At 38.2% G+C, this 21,974-nt stretch overlaps 2 protein-coding genes across 2 annotated transcripts in view; both read right to left on the bottom strand.

Moving 5' to 3' along the window:
* LOC121925884 (AT-rich interactive domain-containing protein 5B-like) overlaps positions 1–21,974 on the bottom strand; it is a 361,184-nt gene that overhangs the window by 110,758 nt on the left and 228,452 nt on the right. The gene's annotated exons all lie outside the window — the stretch shown is intronic.
* The window catches only part of LOC121926429 (AT-rich interactive domain-containing protein 5B-like), a 67,629-nt gene that overhangs the window by 29,883 nt on the left and 15,772 nt on the right, over positions 1–21,974 (bottom strand). The window contains exons 4-5 of the mRNA XM_042459414.1: positions 19,019–19,071; positions 5,305–5,402 (exon numbers count right to left, since the gene is read on the bottom strand). Of these exons, the coding sequence (XP_042315348.1) occupies positions 5,305–5,402; positions 19,019–19,071 (151 nt within the window). The remainder of the gene's footprint in view (positions 1–5,304; positions 5,403–19,018; positions 19,072–21,974) is intronic.

Genomic DNA, 21,974 nt, shown 5'->3' with positions numbered 1-21,974 from the left:
CATTCTCATGCTTTGGCACCCTCAGGAATGAATCTTAATACTCAGTATCAGGTGGCATTACAACTCATCAGATTTACTTGTACAGAAGAGTATGACGAACCAGTGAAGGGGGAGATCCTCCCCTTATAGAAAAGCCCCTGACTTTAAAGCATTGTTTGTTTCCATTCTAATTACATTCTGTTTAAGAAATCTGAGCTCTCAAATACATCACAAAGCATTCCCCTGTAAACTGTTTTGGCTGTTTTGTGTTTTAAAATCTCTGACAGAAACCACAACATCCTGCTTATTATAGAGAAATATGCCCGACAATTTAGGGAAATAGTGGGCCATCGCACTAGGAAAATAAGTAGTCCATCACACATTTCATACATTCAGAGGTGAAAACTGGATGTATATATAAAGTGTTTTATAGATACAAGGAAATAAAATAAGCTCCTGACTGAAAACCAAATGTGCTGTAACATCATTATCTCTTTTGCAAAGTATGCTTTCTGAATTCCTATTGAAAAAAGAGGCAAGATCCTGACAGAGAGGTGTGCAGCAATGCAAATGTGTGTAGCTGAGGATAGGTAGAGGGCCATTAGAGCCACTTTGACTCCATAAAGCTGGCACAGGCTGTTTTTACTTTATGCAATCACCTAAGGTAATTACAGTGAAGAATTAAAGCCTCATGACCAAAATAACAACTTGTACACTTTGCATGTGTTGAGTCATGTACATAGCAACAGCTTCACAATGGGAAAACATTAATGCTTTTTATATTAGTAATCATCTGTAACACGAGCAATTAAGTACAGTACTAATGGACTATGGCCAAGAGCCTGGTACTAATATTAAAAACTGACAGAGATGAATAGGTTTGGAAGCAAAACTGGGCTGACAAAGACATTTTTATGAAGTGCTTGGACTGATTTGATTTAAACCAATCAGAGAGGCAGGTTCAGACCAGTCAGCCCTACAGCGACAATAATGCATTCATGGACGTTATGCGATTCCTGCTACGCTTTAAATAAAAACATCCATTGATTCGATTCAAAGCAACCTGTGCTTGCATTATTGCACTCATTAATAAGGCAAAAGAAAGGCTATAATGCACATCCAAAATAACACTTAGCAAACCCACCGTCAACATTGCTTTGTTTTTTTAAAATGAAAATGTTTACTGGATGTAAGCCATATACAATAAAAACATGAGTATGTCAATAAGGCTTTCAGATCATGTTTAGTATTTCTTTTCTTTTCTTTGTTCTATGGAAAGGTTGAGCATATGCTGCCACTATTAAAACAAACAGCTGGATTTTTTTTAAATGTGTAATTTGGTAATGTACAATTTGATGATTTTAGTAATGCTGGAAAAGGGAGCATTTTATTGTCAGCTCATCTATTCCAGCTTTCCGGAAGTTGGTGCCTACCTCATGAATGCCAGCCTCATAATCTCCAGAAAACATGGCTGGGGCTGATGAGAGTTGTAGTTCAACCCATGCAAAGGATGCCAGTTAGTTTTTAACACAATATCGTCCTTAATGTGTGAATGTTATCAGGAGCAGTTCTTTACTATTTCAGACAGAGGTGCTTCTTAGTCCTGTTACTAGAAATCCAATTGTTAAAGACAGCAGTGATCAAATTTGAGGTACCCCGCAGAGTCACACAATTGTTCCTTTCTGGTTCAACTGATAGTACTCCATCATCCAAATGCTCTGAAAATTGTGTGAACCATACATCTATTATTGATGCCAGTGAATTTTATGTGGGGCATCTGCCAATTTGCTCACTCCTTTTCTTTTTAAAAAGCAATTCCTCAGCCTTGTGAGGGAGCTCCTTAAATAATCTAAACCATTATCCAGAACATTTGCTAAAGGCCATCCAGTGTAATCGAGGCAAGGCTTCCTGAAAACACATAACTAGTTTCAAGTCTGGAGCATTAACTGGACAACAGGAAAGGCACATGAATTCATTCCACATTTGCTTTTGAGTTTTAAAATCAAATTCATCTACAAAGGCAGGCTTGTACTGCTTAAAAATAGTATGAAATTCAGCTTGGTCTCCCACAACTTTAGGAAAATCAATCAGAATAGTGAATTGCATCTAAAGGTAAGCAGATGCACAGAGGTGTCAAGAAACTAGACAATTAGAACTTGTAAAGGAAAATCTCATTCAATCTAGTTCAGATAACTTAGAGTAGGAATTGTCCTATACCCTTTCCAGGCATATCAGTTGTATATGGAACCAGTGTGGCATAGTGGCTTGAGTGCTGGAATGAGACTCTGGAGTTCAGGGTTCAATTCCCAGCTCGGCCATGAAAGCCGGCGGATGACTTTGGGCAAGCCACACGCTCTCAACCTCACAAGAAGGCAATGGCAAACCTCCACTGAACAAACCTTGCCAAGAAGCCCTGTGATAGGTTTGCCCTAGGGTCGTCATAAGTCAGAAACGACTTGAATGCACACAACAACAACAATAACACACACCATTGCATATAGATTCATTCATAACTTTGTTGCATTCTGTTTCTCCATCAAGCAATTATTTCTTTTTAAAAAATCTGCACCAAAATAAAACTTAAATCCAAATGATATTCATTGACTGTAATTTCCACCCCAATATATCTGCCTTTTTTATCATTCATTACTTCTAAGACTGGTATCTTATTTTTTATGTATATTGCCACCCCATTCTTTTTTTTTTTTTTTGATCCAGCTAAATCTTTAAACATTTCTAACAAGCAGCACAACAGAACCACACATTCTCCTAAGTCTTCTTGCTATAAGTACAGTTTAGGAAAGCAAAGACTTCATACCAGTCTTGATTGGTACTCCAAAGTATAGGAAAAAGATGAGTAGATTTGACTACCATGTGCCCTTGCCCCTTAACAGTATTCTGATACAACCCACTAAAAGCTTTGGAACAGGGTGGGGTAAAGCATACTCAGACCATGCAACTCTTTTCCCCTCCTCTTACCACATGCAACAACTAATGATCACTGAGGTTTATGCTACACTTTAAGTACACTTTTAAATGCATCTACACTGTAGAAATAATGCAGTATGACACCCCTTTAACTCAGTAGCATCACTAGGGTTGGCGTCAACTGATGCAGTAACTCAGGGTGTCTCCCCTCCAATGACCTCCATACAGAATCCTACAGAACTAATGTTATTCATGAATTGCAATCCCCATAAATCATTGAATGTAATGGTAATAACGGTGACATGAAACACCTAGCAAAATTAAAATTATACCTTTAAATTATAATATCACACACACAGCCCAAATGTATTTATATGTACATAGTTTCATGTAGTTCAATGAAAATTTGGTTAAGATTTGATGTTTTTAAAGAAAATTTAAAACAATATTTTTAAAAAGTGGTTTATTTTTAAACATTTTAACTTTAAAAAAACAACAACCTGGGGCCTCTCCTTTCTTCACACTGAGCCTCACCCCACTCACACCATTTCTTCAGCATTTTAAAGGGACGCAGGCAACACCACAGCCCATTTCGGCCCAAAGGCAGATGTTTGGGGTGCAATGGTGAAACCCTCCCCTTAGTGTGTCATCTGGTGTGACCTGCAACCTCTCACTGACACCCCTGCTTTAACTGCTGCATTTCCATCCTACAAAATTCTGGGGGTTGTAGTTTTGTGAGGCACCAATACTCTTTAGCAGAGAAGACTGAAGACCTTATAAAACTACAAATCCCAGAGTTCTATCAGATGGATCTACAGCACTTAAAGTGATGTCAAACTGCATGATTTCTATTATGTAGATGAACTCTAAGTTTGTTTAACTGCCTGTTTTGTCTTTTTACACAAGAAACAAACAAACACATTATAAGGAACGGTGTTGTCTGTAGTGATTTACTTTTGACAGAAATGAGGGCAAGGTGTAATTCCATTTTATCAAAAAAGGCAACAGTCACTTGGATGTTACTTTTGAGTAGTGACTAAGGAAATTACTACACTGCTTTCCTCCCAATCAAGGCATGGGCTGAGACCGGGCTGGGACCATGTGTTATTGCACAGCTCCATGCCCAAATCGTTACCATCCTGTACTTGATCAGAACATCTCCCATTACTTTGCTAAGCAGGGAAAAGAAGCGTTTTTAGCTAAGTACAGGAGAAGTCCTGATCTGGCACAGGATGGTAACAATCTGGGCAATAAGACATGGTTCCAGCCTGGTCTCAGACTCTTTTAATAAAGAGGTTCTTATGTCTTCTTTCTTTTTTACACCCCATAAAGTATACCATGAATCATGTTTCAAAAAAGCTACCTGTGTACTTTCAAACTACATCTATATTGTTTCATCCTAGCCCTCGTTTTTTAGCCATGCTAATGCATGGCAAAAATGACATCTCTGTCTAACCATCTATCCACTAATTGTACAAATCAGATAGGTTCGTTGGAAGCTAAGGTTAATAATGGTCTTTTACACAATATGCTTCTTAGTGTGACTGGCAGTGAACACTTTAAAAAAGAAGAGTATGCCCAGTGAATTTCCAAAAACGGAATAAAATCAAACCAAAAAAGCATGCAATGCTGTAAGATGGTGATAAACAAACACTTCCCTGGCCCCTACAGGCTACTAGTTAGTGATCTGGAGCATAAGATCATATTACTCATTTCAGAGCTTGAAAGCACACATATTTTATTAATGGCCATATTTTCTCAACATTCTTTTAAGGAAGCATCACAATGATATCATGTTATCCAATGTATGTTGGATATGCAAGCTTTGGACACTATTATTAACTCAGGGTACAAAATCAATGCTTATAAAACAGCAAGTCTGTTGCACTTTAGAAAGATAAATGGTTGTCAGCTGCAGGAATAAAGGAGACAAGAGAACATGGGAAAAATACAGAGTAAATGGGTCTCTCCCCCCCCCCCCTCCGCCTTATAAGGGTAACATCCCACTAATTTGAAGATAGCTATACATTGCTTTACATGCCTATAACAGCGGAATGACATTTGAAGGACAATAAATGGCCAAAGCAGTTATTATCCTTTCTTCCACCCTCAAATTATCTACAGTTTGCTCATTTGTTATAGTTTCTGCATTGGATAAGCTTTGGCAAAATGTTGATATGAAGCAGTAAAGAATGAGACACCCAATTGTTTGTTAGCCCCATCGGGTTTAAATGACAATATGTTATATGACTAAACTGGTGATGGAATATTTCTTGTACATTAGTAATCACCCATCCCCCCAGTGCTTTCAATTTTTTTCTTTACAAAAGGCTTTGAAGGCTATCCAAATTAATTTTACTTCTTTATTAAACAAGCATTTCATATTTGTTATCTTACCTTTCATAATGTCTACGAGTACATGTGGCTGCACTTGTGCTTCCAGGGTTACCACCTAATTCATCATAAATATGTTTCCATTGTCGACGGGCTGTTATCTGTAAAAGGGCAATGGGAAATGTAATCTTGCATCTTTACAGATCTCTGTCTCTCTGTGTATGTAGTGTTTGAGTTCACAGCAATAAATATATACACGAGACATTCAGAACAGCATGTTATACAAGCACTGGTAAAGCTACTGCAGAATAGACAGAAACTATCTCTATGACTCTTTTTTTAATAAAAAAGCAAAAGATGATATTTTACTGCTTTGTTTCACACAAATCTTTGTGTGTGTGTATGCAATTGGGTTTTACTGCTTTCTCATTATCAAGCAATTTTGCTATTTTGTGCGTGCAATTTCTTGAATAGGAGCTTCAATCAATTCAGGACCATTAACCATCAAAATGTATGCAGACAAATCCCTTGGTAAATTATGAAAATGAATCTCAAACTAAGCACAAATAATGATTACATAGTTATTTTAACTGAGTTAGTGGAAATGAATCCACTGCAAACCCTTAATCCATCACAGGCTCCCCTAAATCCTCACAGAAACACAGTCTGTGTAACTCTATATGGTACAAGCTGTTTATTTCCATCCGTCTGTGTCAGTAAAATATATGGATCAAATGTTAATGAAATCTAAACACCCTCCAAGGTTAGTATCTGAGCTATGCCCTATATTTGGCTAAATGGAATAAAATAAACATCTTGCAAAGTATTAGGTTGCATACTACATTTTCTATGTGTGCACGTGGGGGGCAGGGAGAATGGCAAGATATTAACACAAAATCAATAGAATAATAAATGGAAGACCTGAGAAAAAATAATTGTTTTGGGTGCCATTTCATTTTATTATGTTGTTTACAATATTTTAAAAGCAGAGAGAAAACAGGAGTATGGGATGAAAACCATCAAGGCTGTTAACCCTTTTTTGCATGCAGCTCATAAAGGGGTGGTGGTGGAATGCTTAGTGGAAAATTGCAGAGAACTGGTTTTAAAATTGTGGGCAAATTTTGTCATTTTTGAGGAATGCTGTGGTGCTTAATATATTCAAGCCCACGGGCTTCCTCACAGTTACCCACAGTGGTGCCAATGGAGTTCACTATGGAGCCAAAGGCAGCAATCAAAAGAAAACAAATATCAAAACTTGCAATCTGGGGGCCTGTAATTTTAATCTAAAAAGAGGAGATGAGTAGAGCAGTTAAATATTATAGGGTAAATGGTGCCTTTCTTACTCTGTATAAAGATAAAACGCTTCCTCTGCAGAAAGGAGGCTTCAAAGGCAAAAGACATGTTATTTGGTAATGTTATAATTTCAGAGAAATACCATTGAAGCTTATCTTTGTTTTGTTCTCATTAGACATAACCACCACCTACTTCTAGCTGCAGATTAAATCAAAATGCTTATTTGTTCATCTGTGCTATGAAATACCTCAGACTTTGATAAAACTAGCATATACGTGGGAAACTGAAATATTCAGTTCCAACCTAATTCCAAAGCTTATAGTCAGCTTGAAGGAGCAACACTAGAACTATAGACCAAGGTTAGGGAGACTTTGGTTCTCCAAATTTTTGGGGCTAAAAGCCTCATCACACTAGATGAATCCGCTCAGAAACAAGATTTTAAAAGTAGAAAAAAACCTGCAAATGTGGAAGGTTTTTCCATATGCGTTTGCACCAAACAGCAATAATGTGAAAATAAAGTGAACAGAAAGTGGACAAATTGACACCTTTTTACTTTTGGGAACTTCCCGAAAGTAAAAAGGTGTCGTTTTTGTCCACTTTCTCTTCGCTTTCTTTTCACGTTATTGCTGTTTAGAAGAAACATTTTCTGAAAAATCTCCTGCTTTTGAGGTTTTTATTCTACTTTTAAATCCCGTTTCTGAGCGGGATTTGTTTAGAGTGAAAAGGTCCAAAGACTTCCATTATCCCTTACTATTGACCATGGCAGCTGGGGTTTAAGGCAGTTGAAGCCAAAACATCTGGAGGACCAAAGACTCCTGTTGTAGATATTGCATGAGCATAGCCTGTTTGAATCAAGGGTGCTACTCCTGCTCCACAACTATAGGGATGTTGTGCTCATACAATAACCACTCCCTTTCTACAATGTCCTACTAAATCCTACTAAATCTTCAGCATGTGTAGACTATATGTCTACTGCTCTTCCTCCCATTTAAGGTAACCCACCTAATATCACTGTGCATGTGCAAATCTAGTGTTCCATTTGTGCATATGTCACATGCAAAAATGTTCACAACAGGGTTGGCCAGCCAGTTTCTCTTTCCAGTCTTGCTAACCAAATTAAGATATAAATGTCTATAAGCATGATACAGTGGTTTGAGTGTTGTATTAGAACTGTGGGAGACCATGGTTCAAATCCTGGCAAACCTATTCTGAATCAATCTTGACCCCCCTCCCCCCCAGGATATGGTCACCATAATTCAGTCATCATGAAGGCACAGAACAGCAGCAATAGAAATATGGACATCTTGTGCAGAAGAATCCCAAGATACACCCCACAGTGCTAAGTACATAGACCCAGTTACATGTTTAATTGCAAATATAGAGGGAAAGTGAGAAGGAGGGTATTAATGAGAATTCATTATGTATGTGTGTAAAAGAGAGAGAGAGAGAGAGACATGGGTGTATTTGGAAGGGAACTGCCAGTTAGGGACTGAAAGACAAGTTACAGGAACTAAATCAAGATCGTATTCATGAATACACACAGAAGATTGTTTACAGGCCTTCATCCAGACATTTCAGGTTCTAGGGGCATAGTGCCATTCTGAGAAAAAGAGAAGACATACAGTATTGGTAAAATACATAGCACCCAGAGCCTGGGAATAACTAGCTATCTGTAACTGGTTGCCTCTGTAATCGGTTCCTTGTTCCAATGACAAATTCATAGCTCAGAAGTGGGCAATAAGCAGCCCACAGACTGCGTGTAAATCTCTGGGCTGTTTTTGTGACATCTCCCCAAGCATCTACATGCCTCCAACCAACTCCCAAATTTGGTGGAGGTGAAAACTGTAGGCCCTCAAGATGGGAGTGGGGCAAAATAGGCTACTTTGCTACATGTTAATGCCTGGGGGAGGCAGCCTTTAAAGACACCAATGGGTCTCTTTTTTTTCCAAACAGAAAATGAGATGAAAAGGGAAAGATAAAGTGGGTGGTGGGTGGGGATGGATCAGGGTTGCACACCAGGTTCTTGTGGGGATGCAATGTGCTCCCTGCTGGTCTTTCTCTTCCTTTTTCTTTTCCTCATGGAAAGTTAAATTTTATTTGCTCTAACTTGCATTTGCATAAGAAGCTCCCACACAATTCATTCAGAGGAGAATGCAGCTCTCCACTCATTCTGTTGTATGCACTCAGCTGGTCCCTGCACTGCATACCATGAGGACTATCTGTGCTAGAGATAGGGAGGGAGTGACCATCTAGATGCTGCTCAATTGAAACTTCCATTGCCCCTAGCCAGCAGAACCAATGCTGAGATTTGAGGGGAGACAAAGTGCAGCCACATCTGGAGGGCAACACATTCTCTATACCTGCTGAAGGGGATTTTGTGCATGTGAGAAATCTCTGGATTAAAACATTGTTTCCTCTTCATGATGCTTTGCTTTGCTTAGGATGATTTATCTTGTTCTGGTTGTTTGTCATTTGACAGTTTGCTACAGGTGTCCCTCCCTTTTTTGGATGCATACACCGGCTGGCTCAAAATAATGCTTCTCAGCATGCACTTTGGGCTCCCCACACATTGAAACATCACCATGCCCAGTCCCTAGAGTTCTTGTATATATATATCAGCGCTGGAGATTGTACAGTTCTGGGGTATTCTCTCCCTCCCAACTGTGTGGACACCCCCTTTTTTGTGGCAAAAACAAAAAGGGAGGTGTCCTGCCTGTCCTGGAAGCTTCTAGAGGTGGTGATTCATCCTTTAAATAGCTTTCCCCTCCCCTACGAACACTGTTCAACATCAAAAAACTACCAGTTCTTCAAAACCAGCAGGGATCTATGGCCCCCTTCAATTTTGATCCCCATCCCCCATTTTTATTTTATTTTTGCAATGTGTGAATCTCCCAAGGGCTAGAAAATTGGTCCCAAGACCCATTGCAAATGTCTGCCATGATACATATGGACAAAGTTCCCAGATTAGCTTGGCTTTAAGTATTTTTTAAGCATGTCAATCTCTGAAAGATCAGCTACATATGGATGATGCCATCTAGGAAACAGGAGCGGAACAAGAACACTGTATTTTTATGATCCCTTAGGGTCAAAACTGTTCTTGAAACAGTTATGGGGAAATGGCCATTCAAGTCTGCTATGGTCTGAAGAAATGAAGTGCCATAAAAGCCAATATAATCTCATCTGGGATTCTGTGCCAAATGCTGATAGTTTTCAAGACCATAGTAAAAGTGTGCTGTTTGATTGTGCTCACTGTGCTCCTTCAATTAAAATCAAATAACCCTGAGATCAATGAATATTACAGCAGAATAGATGCTCCTATTTCCATCTGTTAATGTTAATTTTTAAGGTGTGGAAATGCTTAATAGAACACTTATTTTCTAATCCAAATTCAATTTGGTTTTGGAGTCATGCCTGCTCCAAAATCAATAGGCAGCATTACTTATTTACCATAGTGATTGTGCTAAATTATGCTGATGTGGTGCTAAAATACCAATTTCCTGGAAATCTTGACACTATGTCTTGTTTAATATTTTTAAAAGAATTAAAACCTGATGTCATTATCTTCATAAAAGTTGTGAACAGAGTAGTTGTCACTGGAGAGTACAGAAATCACTGCCACAATAATTTTAAGAGCACATCCGCTCATGTTTAATAATATCCAAATCAATATTAAACTTTTATTTGGTTGATGTTTCCTCAAAATCTCTCCCTCCCTCTTTTCTTCCTTAGTGAGAAATGTGCCAATATTACATGATGGAGAGACAGTTTGCACAGGACCATCTAGCAATTATTGCAATGATGATGTATTCTGCCAAACAATAGACCCGTCCATTCAAACTCAACAATACCATGGAAAGTTGGGGCAGGGTGTTTGTGTCTTAATGCCTGACAGGCCATAGCACCAATATTTGATACATTCAATTTAACTTAATGGATCTCAAAGTTTGCTGAACTATTCTATATAAATTTACCAGCCCACTGGAAAATGCACTATGCTTCCAACTCTTGTATAAAATTTCAGACAACTTCTTGCTACATCTAAAAGAATAAATATGTCTCTCATTATAAGTACCGTAGTCATTAAAAAATCTGAGTGCAATCTAACCTTCCAGCTCTTGGGATTATAAAAAGCATATTCTGCTTCCCCATAACTCATTGTAATATAGGTAGCAACCTCTTGAGGGCCAACATAATGGTTTCCAGCTACTTCTTAAAGCTATGCTATGGAATTCTGGGATTTGTAGTTCTGCGAGATATTCAGCCTTGTCTGTCAGACAGCTCTGCTGCTGCAACAGACTTCAAACCGCAGAATTCTATAGCGTTGAGCCATGGAAGTTAAAGTGGTATCAATCTGCATCATTTTTTCAGTGCAGATTAGACCTTATCTCTCCATTCAAAAATGGATATGGTAAGATGAGCAAGTTAACAATCCACTAAAATATTAGTTTCTCTAGAAGAAGAAAATTCAGTATATTTGAAACAGCTTGGGACTTATTACTATGTCAAAGAGTAAACTGAGTTTATGCCTTCTCCTCCTTTAAACAAGCACAACTTATCTGATTAGAATGGTTTCCATTTATTTCTACTCAAAATGAAGACAGGAAAAACACTTCACCATGTGTGGGTTAACTTGCTCTTGCATGAGAGGCTCCGTTCCTTCTATCTTTAAGAAGTTTGGATTGATGGTTTCAATTGCCAAGCAAAACATATTGAAGAAGGCACCCTTGAAATACATATTAAAATAGCATATACTAGATATTCTGTTATCCAGTTTAAGGAAACTGCATAGTACTGAATTTGAAATAATTATCATTTAATTTTATTTTGCTCGGTATATCCAATTATTCTGTATAATCATTAACATTTTAAACATAAGTCAAATTATACACACCTAGTTAATATTCATCATAAATGTATTATATTTTCATCGACCCAGGTATCTTAGCTGACTCATGGGTACAGGGGCTTCAAAATTAAAAGTTGTTCAATGGGAACCCTCAGAAGTTTTTGGTTATTTCCACTGCTTTCATCCTTGATCTGAAATAGATTGTTCAGAACTATCCACATTGTTCAGAAATGCTGTTAGCTAAGACTACAAACAGTGAGCCAGAAAATCCTCGTTTCAAATTTCATCTCATGCTTTAACTTCCTCGGGTGTGATTCAGTAGGACTCAGGTAGACCATAGTTTGAACCCCCGCTTGGCCAAATCTAGCCAAGAATGCCCAGGCATAGGTCAGAAACGTCTTGAAAGGATACAACAACCATAGGTGTTTGCTGTAGTTATCAATCTATGCTGTCTTAACATCTATTTCAGATATGTCACAGTCATACCTTTAGACAGAGTGAGGCAGCTAGACAGTAGATTTTGGTTGTTCCAAAGGTAGGAAAATGTTAGTTACTTCATGTGGGTTTTTCCCCCGGGGGTTTTCTATCTGATGTTCCCAAATCACTTAGACAACTTTGAACAAAATGCATTTGATCGTCTCCCCCACCCCTTTCTTGCACTGGTAATTCTGTGCTGGCGCTTGCTATTTAGCTTGTTTGGGATTGACACAGTCAATGCCTTAGTGGACCTAGCAATAACAAACAAACAAACCTTGCAACAACCCCAGAATGACAGCACCTTAAATTGTTATTTTGGTTGCTAAGCACTTCCTGCTTCCTGAATGGTGGGAAGTTGAAGGGAATACTGAAGGGTTTAGATTTCTTCAGATTAGAGGACATTAGAGGACTCTCTCTCTCTCTGCATGCATCCTCAAATAGCAGTTTCTAAAAAGGACCCTTTTCTGTTTGTGGCACATTCAAGAATGCATGTGTGCACATGTGGCTGTGAACGAGAGACGCAGAGAGAACAAGAGAGAACACTGCAGATACTGAGAATGTGCCTTTATACTTGCTTTTTCACTTAATAACTTTGATTTGGGCAAAGTCTGGCATGTGTTTTCAGCACACACATGCAGCATCCTTTTCCAGCGGTTGGTTGAAACTACTGATCCTGAACCAGATTCCATACCTCTCAAGCTGTCCAGGCTATTTGCAATCCAGGTTCAAGTCTCTACTGAGCCATAAAACTGATTGGATAACCTTTGTCTAGCCAATCTCTCCCATTCTGACCTACCTCACAAGTTTGTTGTGAGGCTAAACTAAGGAGAAGAAGAATCATTTATGCTGCCCTGAGCTCAATGGAGGAAAGGCAGAATATAAATGTAAGAAATAAATCAATTTTAAGACTTTCTCTCTCTGGACTGAAATTTGCTACAAACTTTAATCTTCCCGAGACTCTTGCTTTATAAATCATATGCTCTCAGAGGCTGACAGACTTCCCAGCTACATATCCTCAGTAATTAGGGATCATTAGCGCTCTTTTGGCAAATGCCTCACTACCCACTTTCAAAGGATAGGGCTATTCTTGTTAATCTATAAGTAATATTTTATACCCATGCTGTCAACAGCTGGTAGTTCAATTGAACCTCCATCTTCAGACACACTATACCTGTCAGTACCATATGTGATGATGAACACCAGGAAAAGGCCATCATCCTTATGTTCTTGTGAAGAATATCCAGAGACATGTAACTGGCTCCTTTGGGAACAAAACACTAGATAGGCCTTTATGAGCCAGCATGTCCATTCTTATATGAGCACGGAAAAGTTACTTTTTTGGAGCTGAGCTCCCACATTCCCTTGGCCAGCATGAGGGCATTGATGTACAAAATGTATCTTTCCCAAGCTCTGATTCTTATGCACAAGCTTCATCTCAAAGCTCTATATGAAGTAATCTTGCCATAGCACATCGGTGAGGAAGAGACATCTGCTTGAGTTTTAAAAAAAACAACAGACCTGAGTTAACAGTATACAAATACAGTATATAGTGGAAGTGGAATTGGAAACAGAGACCACCACTGCAGCCAATGCAAATCAGAAAATGAAAATTGGGGGAAGGCTTAATAACAAAGGAAATGCTGTCAGTATATATATACTCTTTGATTTTAAAAGATGAATGATGCCCCAAAGCCATGTTTGGAATCCAGTGTAAAGGGGAGGGGGAACTACCTCCAGCATGACAGTATTAGTTCCGAAACACTGATTTAATGTTAACTCAGAGGAAAATAAGCCATTTATTTTGAGTCATCAGAAAAACAATCCCTCTGCATTTAAATGTTCCAGCTTGTTCACTGAAGAACAAGAGACATCAGGCTGAAGACAGTAATACACTGCCACTATTTTACCTTTCTCTCAGGCCCATAATACAGTCACTCATTCACTCAAGAGTGAATCTACATCTTCAGGTTATATGACAGTCAATGTTTGATTGCCAACAGGCAGCCTATGAAAGGCTTATCAGTTCCCAGCCTGGCTGCTATATGTGGACAATTGTCTGCCTTGGGACAATAAATTCACCATTGTGGATCATTTTTTAAAAAAAGGATGTCTAGTAATAAGGAGTATCACGCATGCAAGTTATTGTGCAGCAATAGTAATTCCCAAACTGATATTTTTTCATCTGTTTGATCAATTTAAGTGCAAACAGAGCTCTCCTCCCCCCGCCGCCCATAGCAAAATCAAATGCATTGGCCTAAATACAATGCCTAGTCCCATCTAGAGCAACCCCACTGAATAAAGTCCTGAATGATTGCTCCACATATGTAAATCCAGTTCATTCATTAGGACTGCCCTAGTTGCAACTAGCAATTCAATTTAAGTCTGTGTCTTCTGGGTGGTATAACAAAGAAAAAATGATTCCATTTATGAGAGTAAGTTTGTTTTGTTACCTATTTAATCTCGGTACATCCACAGTCCTTTAAAATAAACATGAAAGAACAAGAGGAGAAAAGGAGTCAAAAAAGAGGGGAAAGTAAGGAATGTACTTTGTTAACTGGGCAAGCAGTGTATAAGCTGTTGCACTCACTAACACAAAACAATTATCATTAAAGTATTCTAGAAAGGCACCCCAGATGCCATTAAATTTATGTAAGGCATTGCTTTATATAAACATCATGCGCTCTTGGGATGCCAATTTTACAAGATCTACTCTCTAATCATCATTAATGGGTGGAAATTTGGATTTTCAAGACAGTATAACCAGTCACTTAGCAACTAAAGGAGTTTGTGTATTCTCTTTTGATGTTGTTATTGGTATAGTTAGGTGTACACACCTATTTTATTTTTAATCTGTAATGAAGTATGTGCAATCATAATTGCTGTAGGCAGCTAAATTGTTTTACTTCCAGCTCTTTTATATTTGTGAAAACTGCTATTATGGCCATTTTAAAGCGACTGTGAATATGAAGTGTGTTGTGTTTACTTATTTATTTTTCTGTATAATTCAAAGATGAATGATCGATTTTAGGAGCTGAAAATAAATCCACATTTAAATTCCAAAAACTAAAACTCAAGTTGAATCCAGAGAAAACGGAGGTACTCGTGATAGGTTCCCCTGGTCCAGGAATGGCGGTGGTTCCACCTGTCCTGAACGGGGTCACGCTCCCTGTGAAGGACTCCGTGCGCAGTCTGGGAGTGCTTCTTGACTCGTCGCTTCACCTGACTGCTCAGGTGAATGCGACGGTCAAGAGCACCTGCCATCAGCTTCAGCTTATTCGCCAGCTGCGCCCATACTTGGCCCAGGGGGACCTTGAAACTGTTGTACATGCTCTGGTAACCTCGAGATTGGATTTCTGCAATGTACTCTACATGGGGCAACCCTTATACCAAACTCGGAAGCTACAGATGGTGCAAAATATGGCAGCCAGGCTGGTCACTGGAGCTTCTAGGGCCAGCCATATAACACCAGTGTTGAAAGATCTTCACTGGCTGCCTATTCGCTTCCGGGCTCAATATAAGGTGTTGGTTATCACCTATAAAGCTCTAAATGGCTTGGGCCCAGGATACCTGAAGGACCGCCTCTCCCCATATATTCCGTCCCGCACCCTCAGAACATCCGGGCAGCAACTACTAAAGGTGCCGGGGGCCAGACTTTCTTCCGTCACTAGGCGGACTTTTTCCATCGCTGCCCCGGCCCTTTGGAACACGCTGCCCGCCGAGCTCCGCTCGACTACCTCCCTGGCCCAATTTAAGAAGGACTTGAAGACCTTCTTATTCCAGCAAGCATTTCCCCCATAAAAATTCCTAAGGGCCTCCCTCCTCTTCCGTGGCCATGAGGATGGGCTAATGGGGTTTTAGCTGTTTTAGCTGTTTATTTTTATTGTATAATTGTATGGTGTGGTTTGTTTTTAATCTATTGTATGTATATGTATAATGTATGTAAACCGCCCTGATCTGGGGAAGGCGCGGTATATAAATAAAACTTTTATTTTTTATTTTTATTAAAATATTTTCTGTTTTAAACATAAAGGGTTTAGTCACCTCCCCTCCCCAAAGTATTAATGGATTTGCCTTTGTAAAAAGAGGAGCAGTCTTCAAAACCTGAAAACATCCATTTTTTAATGTAAACAGTGCATTTACTTCAATTAAAATATATAGGTACTGCTTAGCAATCCATTAGTTCTCCATTTTATTAGCAAATGTAAGAACTACAATAATTTTATCTGCTTACCATAAAATGTATATAGTTACAGTGGTCTCTTCTATCCTCTTTTTCAGAACCTTTGTAAAAAGCAATTCTAAACACATTTACTGGGGAGTAGATTATAACTATCAATGAGATGCAATTCCAATAAATGTCTTCAGGATTAGGATGTCAGGGTATGAATTACAAGAACATTTCCACCATATGTGAAATAAAGTTGGGACTGCATTTGCAGTCAGCCATTGCAAGATTCCTCACTGATGCCAAGGATAGTAAGAAAATTTCACCTCAAATGAAATGCAAGCAAAATCTGGAGAATCTCATTTGGTCAAAAAAAATCTTTTCTTTGTTGAAGTATAAGCTTTTCTTATGAATAAGCAAACATGAAGAGCAATAAAAGATAAGACTGAAGACTATATAAATCAAGAACAAATTGCATATTAAAATTCAGTCCAAAAGAAGACTTCAGTTTAACAGCTTTTCAAAACAGAAAGATATACAGTTGACCTAGATCCACTGATTTTTTTTAATCCATGGATTCAATCATCCATGGCTTGAAAATATTCAATAATAATATAGATTCCAAAAGTAAACCTTGTTTTTGCCATTTGATATAAGGGACATGATTTCATGATGCCATTGTATTTAATGAGACTTGAGCTTTCATAGATTTTTTTTTGGGGGGGGGGGAGTTCCTGGAACCAAACCCCAGCAGATACCAAGATCCCACTGTATTCATTATTTCCTCCTATTCAATAGTGTTGAATACCTGCAACAATCACTTGGGGAAAGAACACCTTAAAACAGCAGTTGTGGATAGGCTTGCTGTTAGATATACCAGGCATTGGTCCATCTCTCAATGAAAGAATATCAACAAAGGCCATTAACACAGCCTTTCCTGTTGATTCTGCTTGTTCAATGTAGATCTACCAACTTTCATCTTCTTTCCTATAATAGCTCTTTATTTTAGTTGTATCTGCTGGTTGGAAAAAATAATTTTCTCTTATTTTCCAAGTGACTACAGTCTCAGTTCAGACATCAAACCATAGTTTGTAGTAGTTACAATTCAGAATCCAAACTAGTATAGTTGAAGTTCCAAACATACAAGAGACAAGCTATGGTTAGAGCAGCTCATCTACTCTCAATTTCAGTCTTTTCAGAACTTCATTTCCTAGGTTCAGTCCTTGTGCAAGAGGTTCTGGAGGTAGAAGAATGGCCCATATTCTAGCTTAAATCAAACACAATCAAAAGGATGTAGAGAAGACAGAAAGTTTCAGGGTGGTGAAAAAGATGTTATTCTTGCAATTAGTTCAATGCATTTCGGCCTAGTAATACTGAATGGCCTTGTCTCATTATAATTTTTCTTGTTTGTCCCTTTTCTCTCTTTTACCTTTTAACAATTCTCGAAGAAAACCATTAAACACATTGGGCTAATTGCAAGAATAAAATAATCTTCTTCAACACCCCGATACTTTATCTCTTCTTTACATCCCTCCCCCCATATCCTAACTAGTCAATTTGCATCAAACCACAGTTGGCAATTATGATTTTCTATCTGGTCACATCCCATGATTATTTCATTTCATTACACCAAACCAGGTTAGGTTTCTGTAGCTGAGCTTTAGTGTGATGTGTGAATTTTACCTACTTGTCTTTCATGTTTTAACTATCAGATGGGAACACCTTAAGCCTGCAATCAAATGTTCGACTTACTTCAAAGCAAGATTCACTGAATGTAGGCTTACTCTTAAAAAAAAAAGCATTGCATTAGGTACTGAAGTAATTACTGAGGAAAATCAACCAAAGCATGATCTTACAAACGCCTGTATATACGGATCACTGTTTTCATTATTATCACAGAAAAATCTCAAGCACAACTGACAGCACAGGTATTAAAATGAAGAGAACAATAGGTTTTGTTCTCAGGGTTGAATATCAGGATGATTACATTTTAGCTTAAATTCATTTCAGCTTTGTGCTGCTCTGTTATTTCATTGTGGTGTAGATGCAACCCAGATTAATACTTGGTGCGTAAAGTAAAAAGAGAGAGAGAGAGAGAGAGAAGTAATAGTAGTAGGAGAAGAAATCTATATATACATCTTTTTCTTTTTTGTACTGAACTGTGGCAGGAAAGGCACAAACTAATCTGAGCATCATGGGAAGAGAAAATATTTCCAATGACGATCATTTTATGTCAAATGGGTTTTATTACAGATGCCAACTCTATGTGCCATATTAAAGGAGCTCTTTCTTCCCATTTCAAGATCTTAATCAGAGTTTGTTGCTCCAATATTTTATTGGTTTGGAATACATGCTGTAAAATCCACAACCATCAAATTTCCCCTTGAGCTAAAAATAAAGTGGCCATGTCAGATATGGTTAGTTGATAAAAAGCGTCAGTTTCCCCCTCCCGCCTCCCCACCACCACTTTATACTTCGGATAACTTCCTGTTTATATGGCACTCTAACCCCTTTCTAATAAAGATCTTTTACCACTCACAGTAAGAAAAGATAGTGCATCAAGCTATTTCTTAATGGACAATGCTGATTACTTCTGAAAGCATTTAATACATTTCCCATATTCAACATGAACAGATGTCAGGGACCATGCCAAGTGAAATTGTGTTTTAGGCAATCTTGGACTGTTATACAGGAATAGCCCTTTCTGAACATGGGAAAAAATTACAGACCCAACCAATTTCCTTGACAGGGAAGAGTTACACATGTTTTCCACTCAGAGGTTGTTTTTTTTTAAACAACAAGTTTACAGTTTTGCCAGACCTGGAACTAATTGGAGCTGCTTCCAAAAAAGGGGGAGTTGGAGGCCCAAAATGACTAAAGTTTGTGTATGCAGACTACATGATAGCTTCCTTTGTGAGTGTGTTTTAGAAACAACAACATCAAAAACAGGGGAAAGTTAGAATTGCACTTTTCATTTAAATTACTTGAACACTTACTGTTTCATATCCTCCCAGTTTTTGAGCAGCTTGAAACATAGTCCAAAGGTTAACTGTTAGAGGGACAATAAGTATTTAGATAAGCATTGCATTAACCAACGTCTTTCAAAGAAATGCAAATCAAACAGTTTTTTTCTTTTACATTGAAGCAAAAAGATAACAATCACATACCAGTGCAGAAAAAAAGTTTAGAAAAGAAACACACAATCTGCAAATAACATTTACATAATTCAGACAGTAAACACTGGCTTTGCACATATGCCTTTCTTTTCTCAAAATCACAAGGGAAACATTCTACTGAGATACAGTTAGAAGTAGAAGGGAAATGAGTATTGAGGTTATAACATTTTCAGAATAACAAGGAAAATGCTTTTCTTTAAAATAACATAAGGTTTGGTTCATATATATGTATATATATTCGGTAAACTAACACATTTATTATTAAAAAGAAGTTGTATTTTTCTTCATGTGATCTAATTGATGTAAAAAAAAACACTGGAAGCATGTGTACAAAGCAGTCACTGATTAACAACTATTAATTGCTTATTCAGATGCAACACTTTGGCTAGAATCTAGAGATCTTCTGTCACACGAGGAAACTAGTTTGACACTACATAAGTACACCAGCTACTTTTCTCCCATCCATGGAACCTCAAGGATGAAGACAATCAAGATGAATCCAGACAATGTGCAAATATGCTAGAGCTAGACTGTAGTTCCCATCATCCTCAGCCAGGACACCTCTCTCATGCTGGCTGAGGTTGATTGGGGTAAGAGTACAATATGTCTGGGGGCCACCTGGTGAATGGGTAGGAACTGCTTTAAGTCATTGTAAGGAATTCATAGTTCTTTCATCATACATTGATTTAATGTTTTTGTATACCCCTAAAATGCTTATTTTCCTAAGTAACTAGATATGTTGCTGTTATAGTCAGATTGGCTCTGCCTGTCTAGATCTAACTGTGTGCAGAGTACATGCCCTCCAAATAATTAATGTGTTCTTGGTTAGCAGTGATGTATGAGAATGCATGGTTCAGAAGGTAAGGTGCTTGAGCCTCAGACTTCATACCTACAGGAAACACTTTCCAGACATCCAACTGTCTACTGGGAAACATTTAAAATCTATCATGGAAATTTAGTATGCTGAAAAAGATGAATGGGCAAAATTATAGAGATGTACATCTTTACTTATTTTGTTCTCATATGTGAGAAAGGCAATTTTCAAATATTTTCTCCCTACAAGCAAGGTTGGGATAATTTGTTGTGTATTTTTCAGTGATTTTTCACATTTTGGAACAAATACTGTTTTTTTAAAAAACAGAAACAGTGGCTTTGCTCAAAATACAGCATTTCTACTCAAGTATATTTGTACAAAAATAAAGGCGTTTCTTTCTTTGTTCTTGTTTTTTTTTAATTTATTATTATTATTTTGCTATTCCTGATGAAAATGCCTGCTGGTCTTTTTATTCTCAATTAGGATTGGAAACAATGGTAATTGTTTGATAGGATAGTGAGACACCCTCCATCTTTAAGGATGAGGGCATTTGCAAAAAACAAAAACAAAACAATTATCTCTAATATGTATTCATTTTACTCAGATGATGGGTCAGTTCTGTTGAGCATCACCATCACACCATGACTGCTGAAGTTGTGCCCTAAAACAAATCTTACAGTCTACTGCAGCTGCATTAATAGAATCATAGAATTGTAGAGTTGGAAGAGATGAAAAAGGCCAGTCTGTCCAATCCCCTGCCATGCAGGAAATCATAATCAAAGCATCCCCAACAGATGGCCATTCAACTTCTGCTTAAATACATCCAAGTAAGGAGACCCCACCACGCTCTGAGGGAGTGTGTTCCACTGTCAAACAGCTCTTATTGTCAGAAAGTTCCTCCTAATGTTGAGGTGGAATATCTGTTCCTGGAGCTTGCATCCATTGTTCTGTGTTCTAGTCTCTGGAGCAGCAGAAAACAAGCCTGCTCCATCCTCAATGTGACACCCCTTCAAATACTTAAAGAGGGTTATCATATCACCCCTTAATCATCTCTTCTCCTGGCTAAACATACCCAGCTCCCTAAATCTTTCCTCATAAGGCATGGTTTCCAGACCCTTCGTCACTTTGGTCACCCTCCTCTGGACATGCTCCAATTTGTCAATATCCTTTTTGAATTGTGGTGCCCAGAACTAGACACAGTATTCTAGGTATTCTTCTTCAGAGGAAGACTGGTGGACAAGCAGTCCTTCTTGGGTGGAACTTGTTCATCATTACTGATTTGCTCAAAGAGCAAACCTAGATAAGCACCCAAGGACTGGCAAATTTCCCACAAACATGAGATCAAAAAAGAGGTAGGGAACTTTTGATCCTCCAGGTGTTCTGTCGTACAACTCACATCAATCCAAGTCATAATGGTAAGGGATTGTGGGAACCATACTTCCAAACATCTAGCAGGTCAAAGGCTTCCCATCATGGGATAAAATAAAATATCTGTACAGCTACAAAGCTGCATTAAAAAGCTAGCATTTTTAAAAGTTGAGAGATAACACTCTTCCTGCTCTGCAACCTAATTTGAATGTATATTGAATGTATATTTTGGCTGGATTTGGCCAAAGGCAAACTCACACTGTGAATCATGGACAGGATTATGAAGAGATGAAAAGACAGAAACATAAACTGGGGCTTCATCTACACTGCAGAATTAATGCAGTTTGACACCGCTTTAGCTGTCATGGTGCAATGCTATGGAATTCTGGGATTTCTAGCTTTGTGAGATATTTAGCCTTCTCTTTCAGAGAGATCTAGTGCTGCAACAAATTAAATTCCCAGGATTCCATAGGATGGAGCTATGACAGTTAAAGTGGTGTCAAACTGCATTGATCCTGCAATGCAGCTATAAATGTAACTAATAATAATGAATAATTCTTGACATCTCAATATCTCCCATAGAATTCTCAATAA

The sequence above is a fragment of the Sceloporus undulatus genome, chromosome 3 (assembly GCF_019175285.1).
Source record: "Sceloporus undulatus isolate JIND9_A2432 ecotype Alabama chromosome 3, SceUnd_v1.1, whole genome shotgun sequence".
Lineage (NCBI taxonomy): Eukaryota > Metazoa > Chordata > Lepidosauria > Squamata > Phrynosomatidae > Sceloporus > Sceloporus undulatus.
This window is presented reverse-complemented; position numbering and strand designations above follow the sequence as displayed.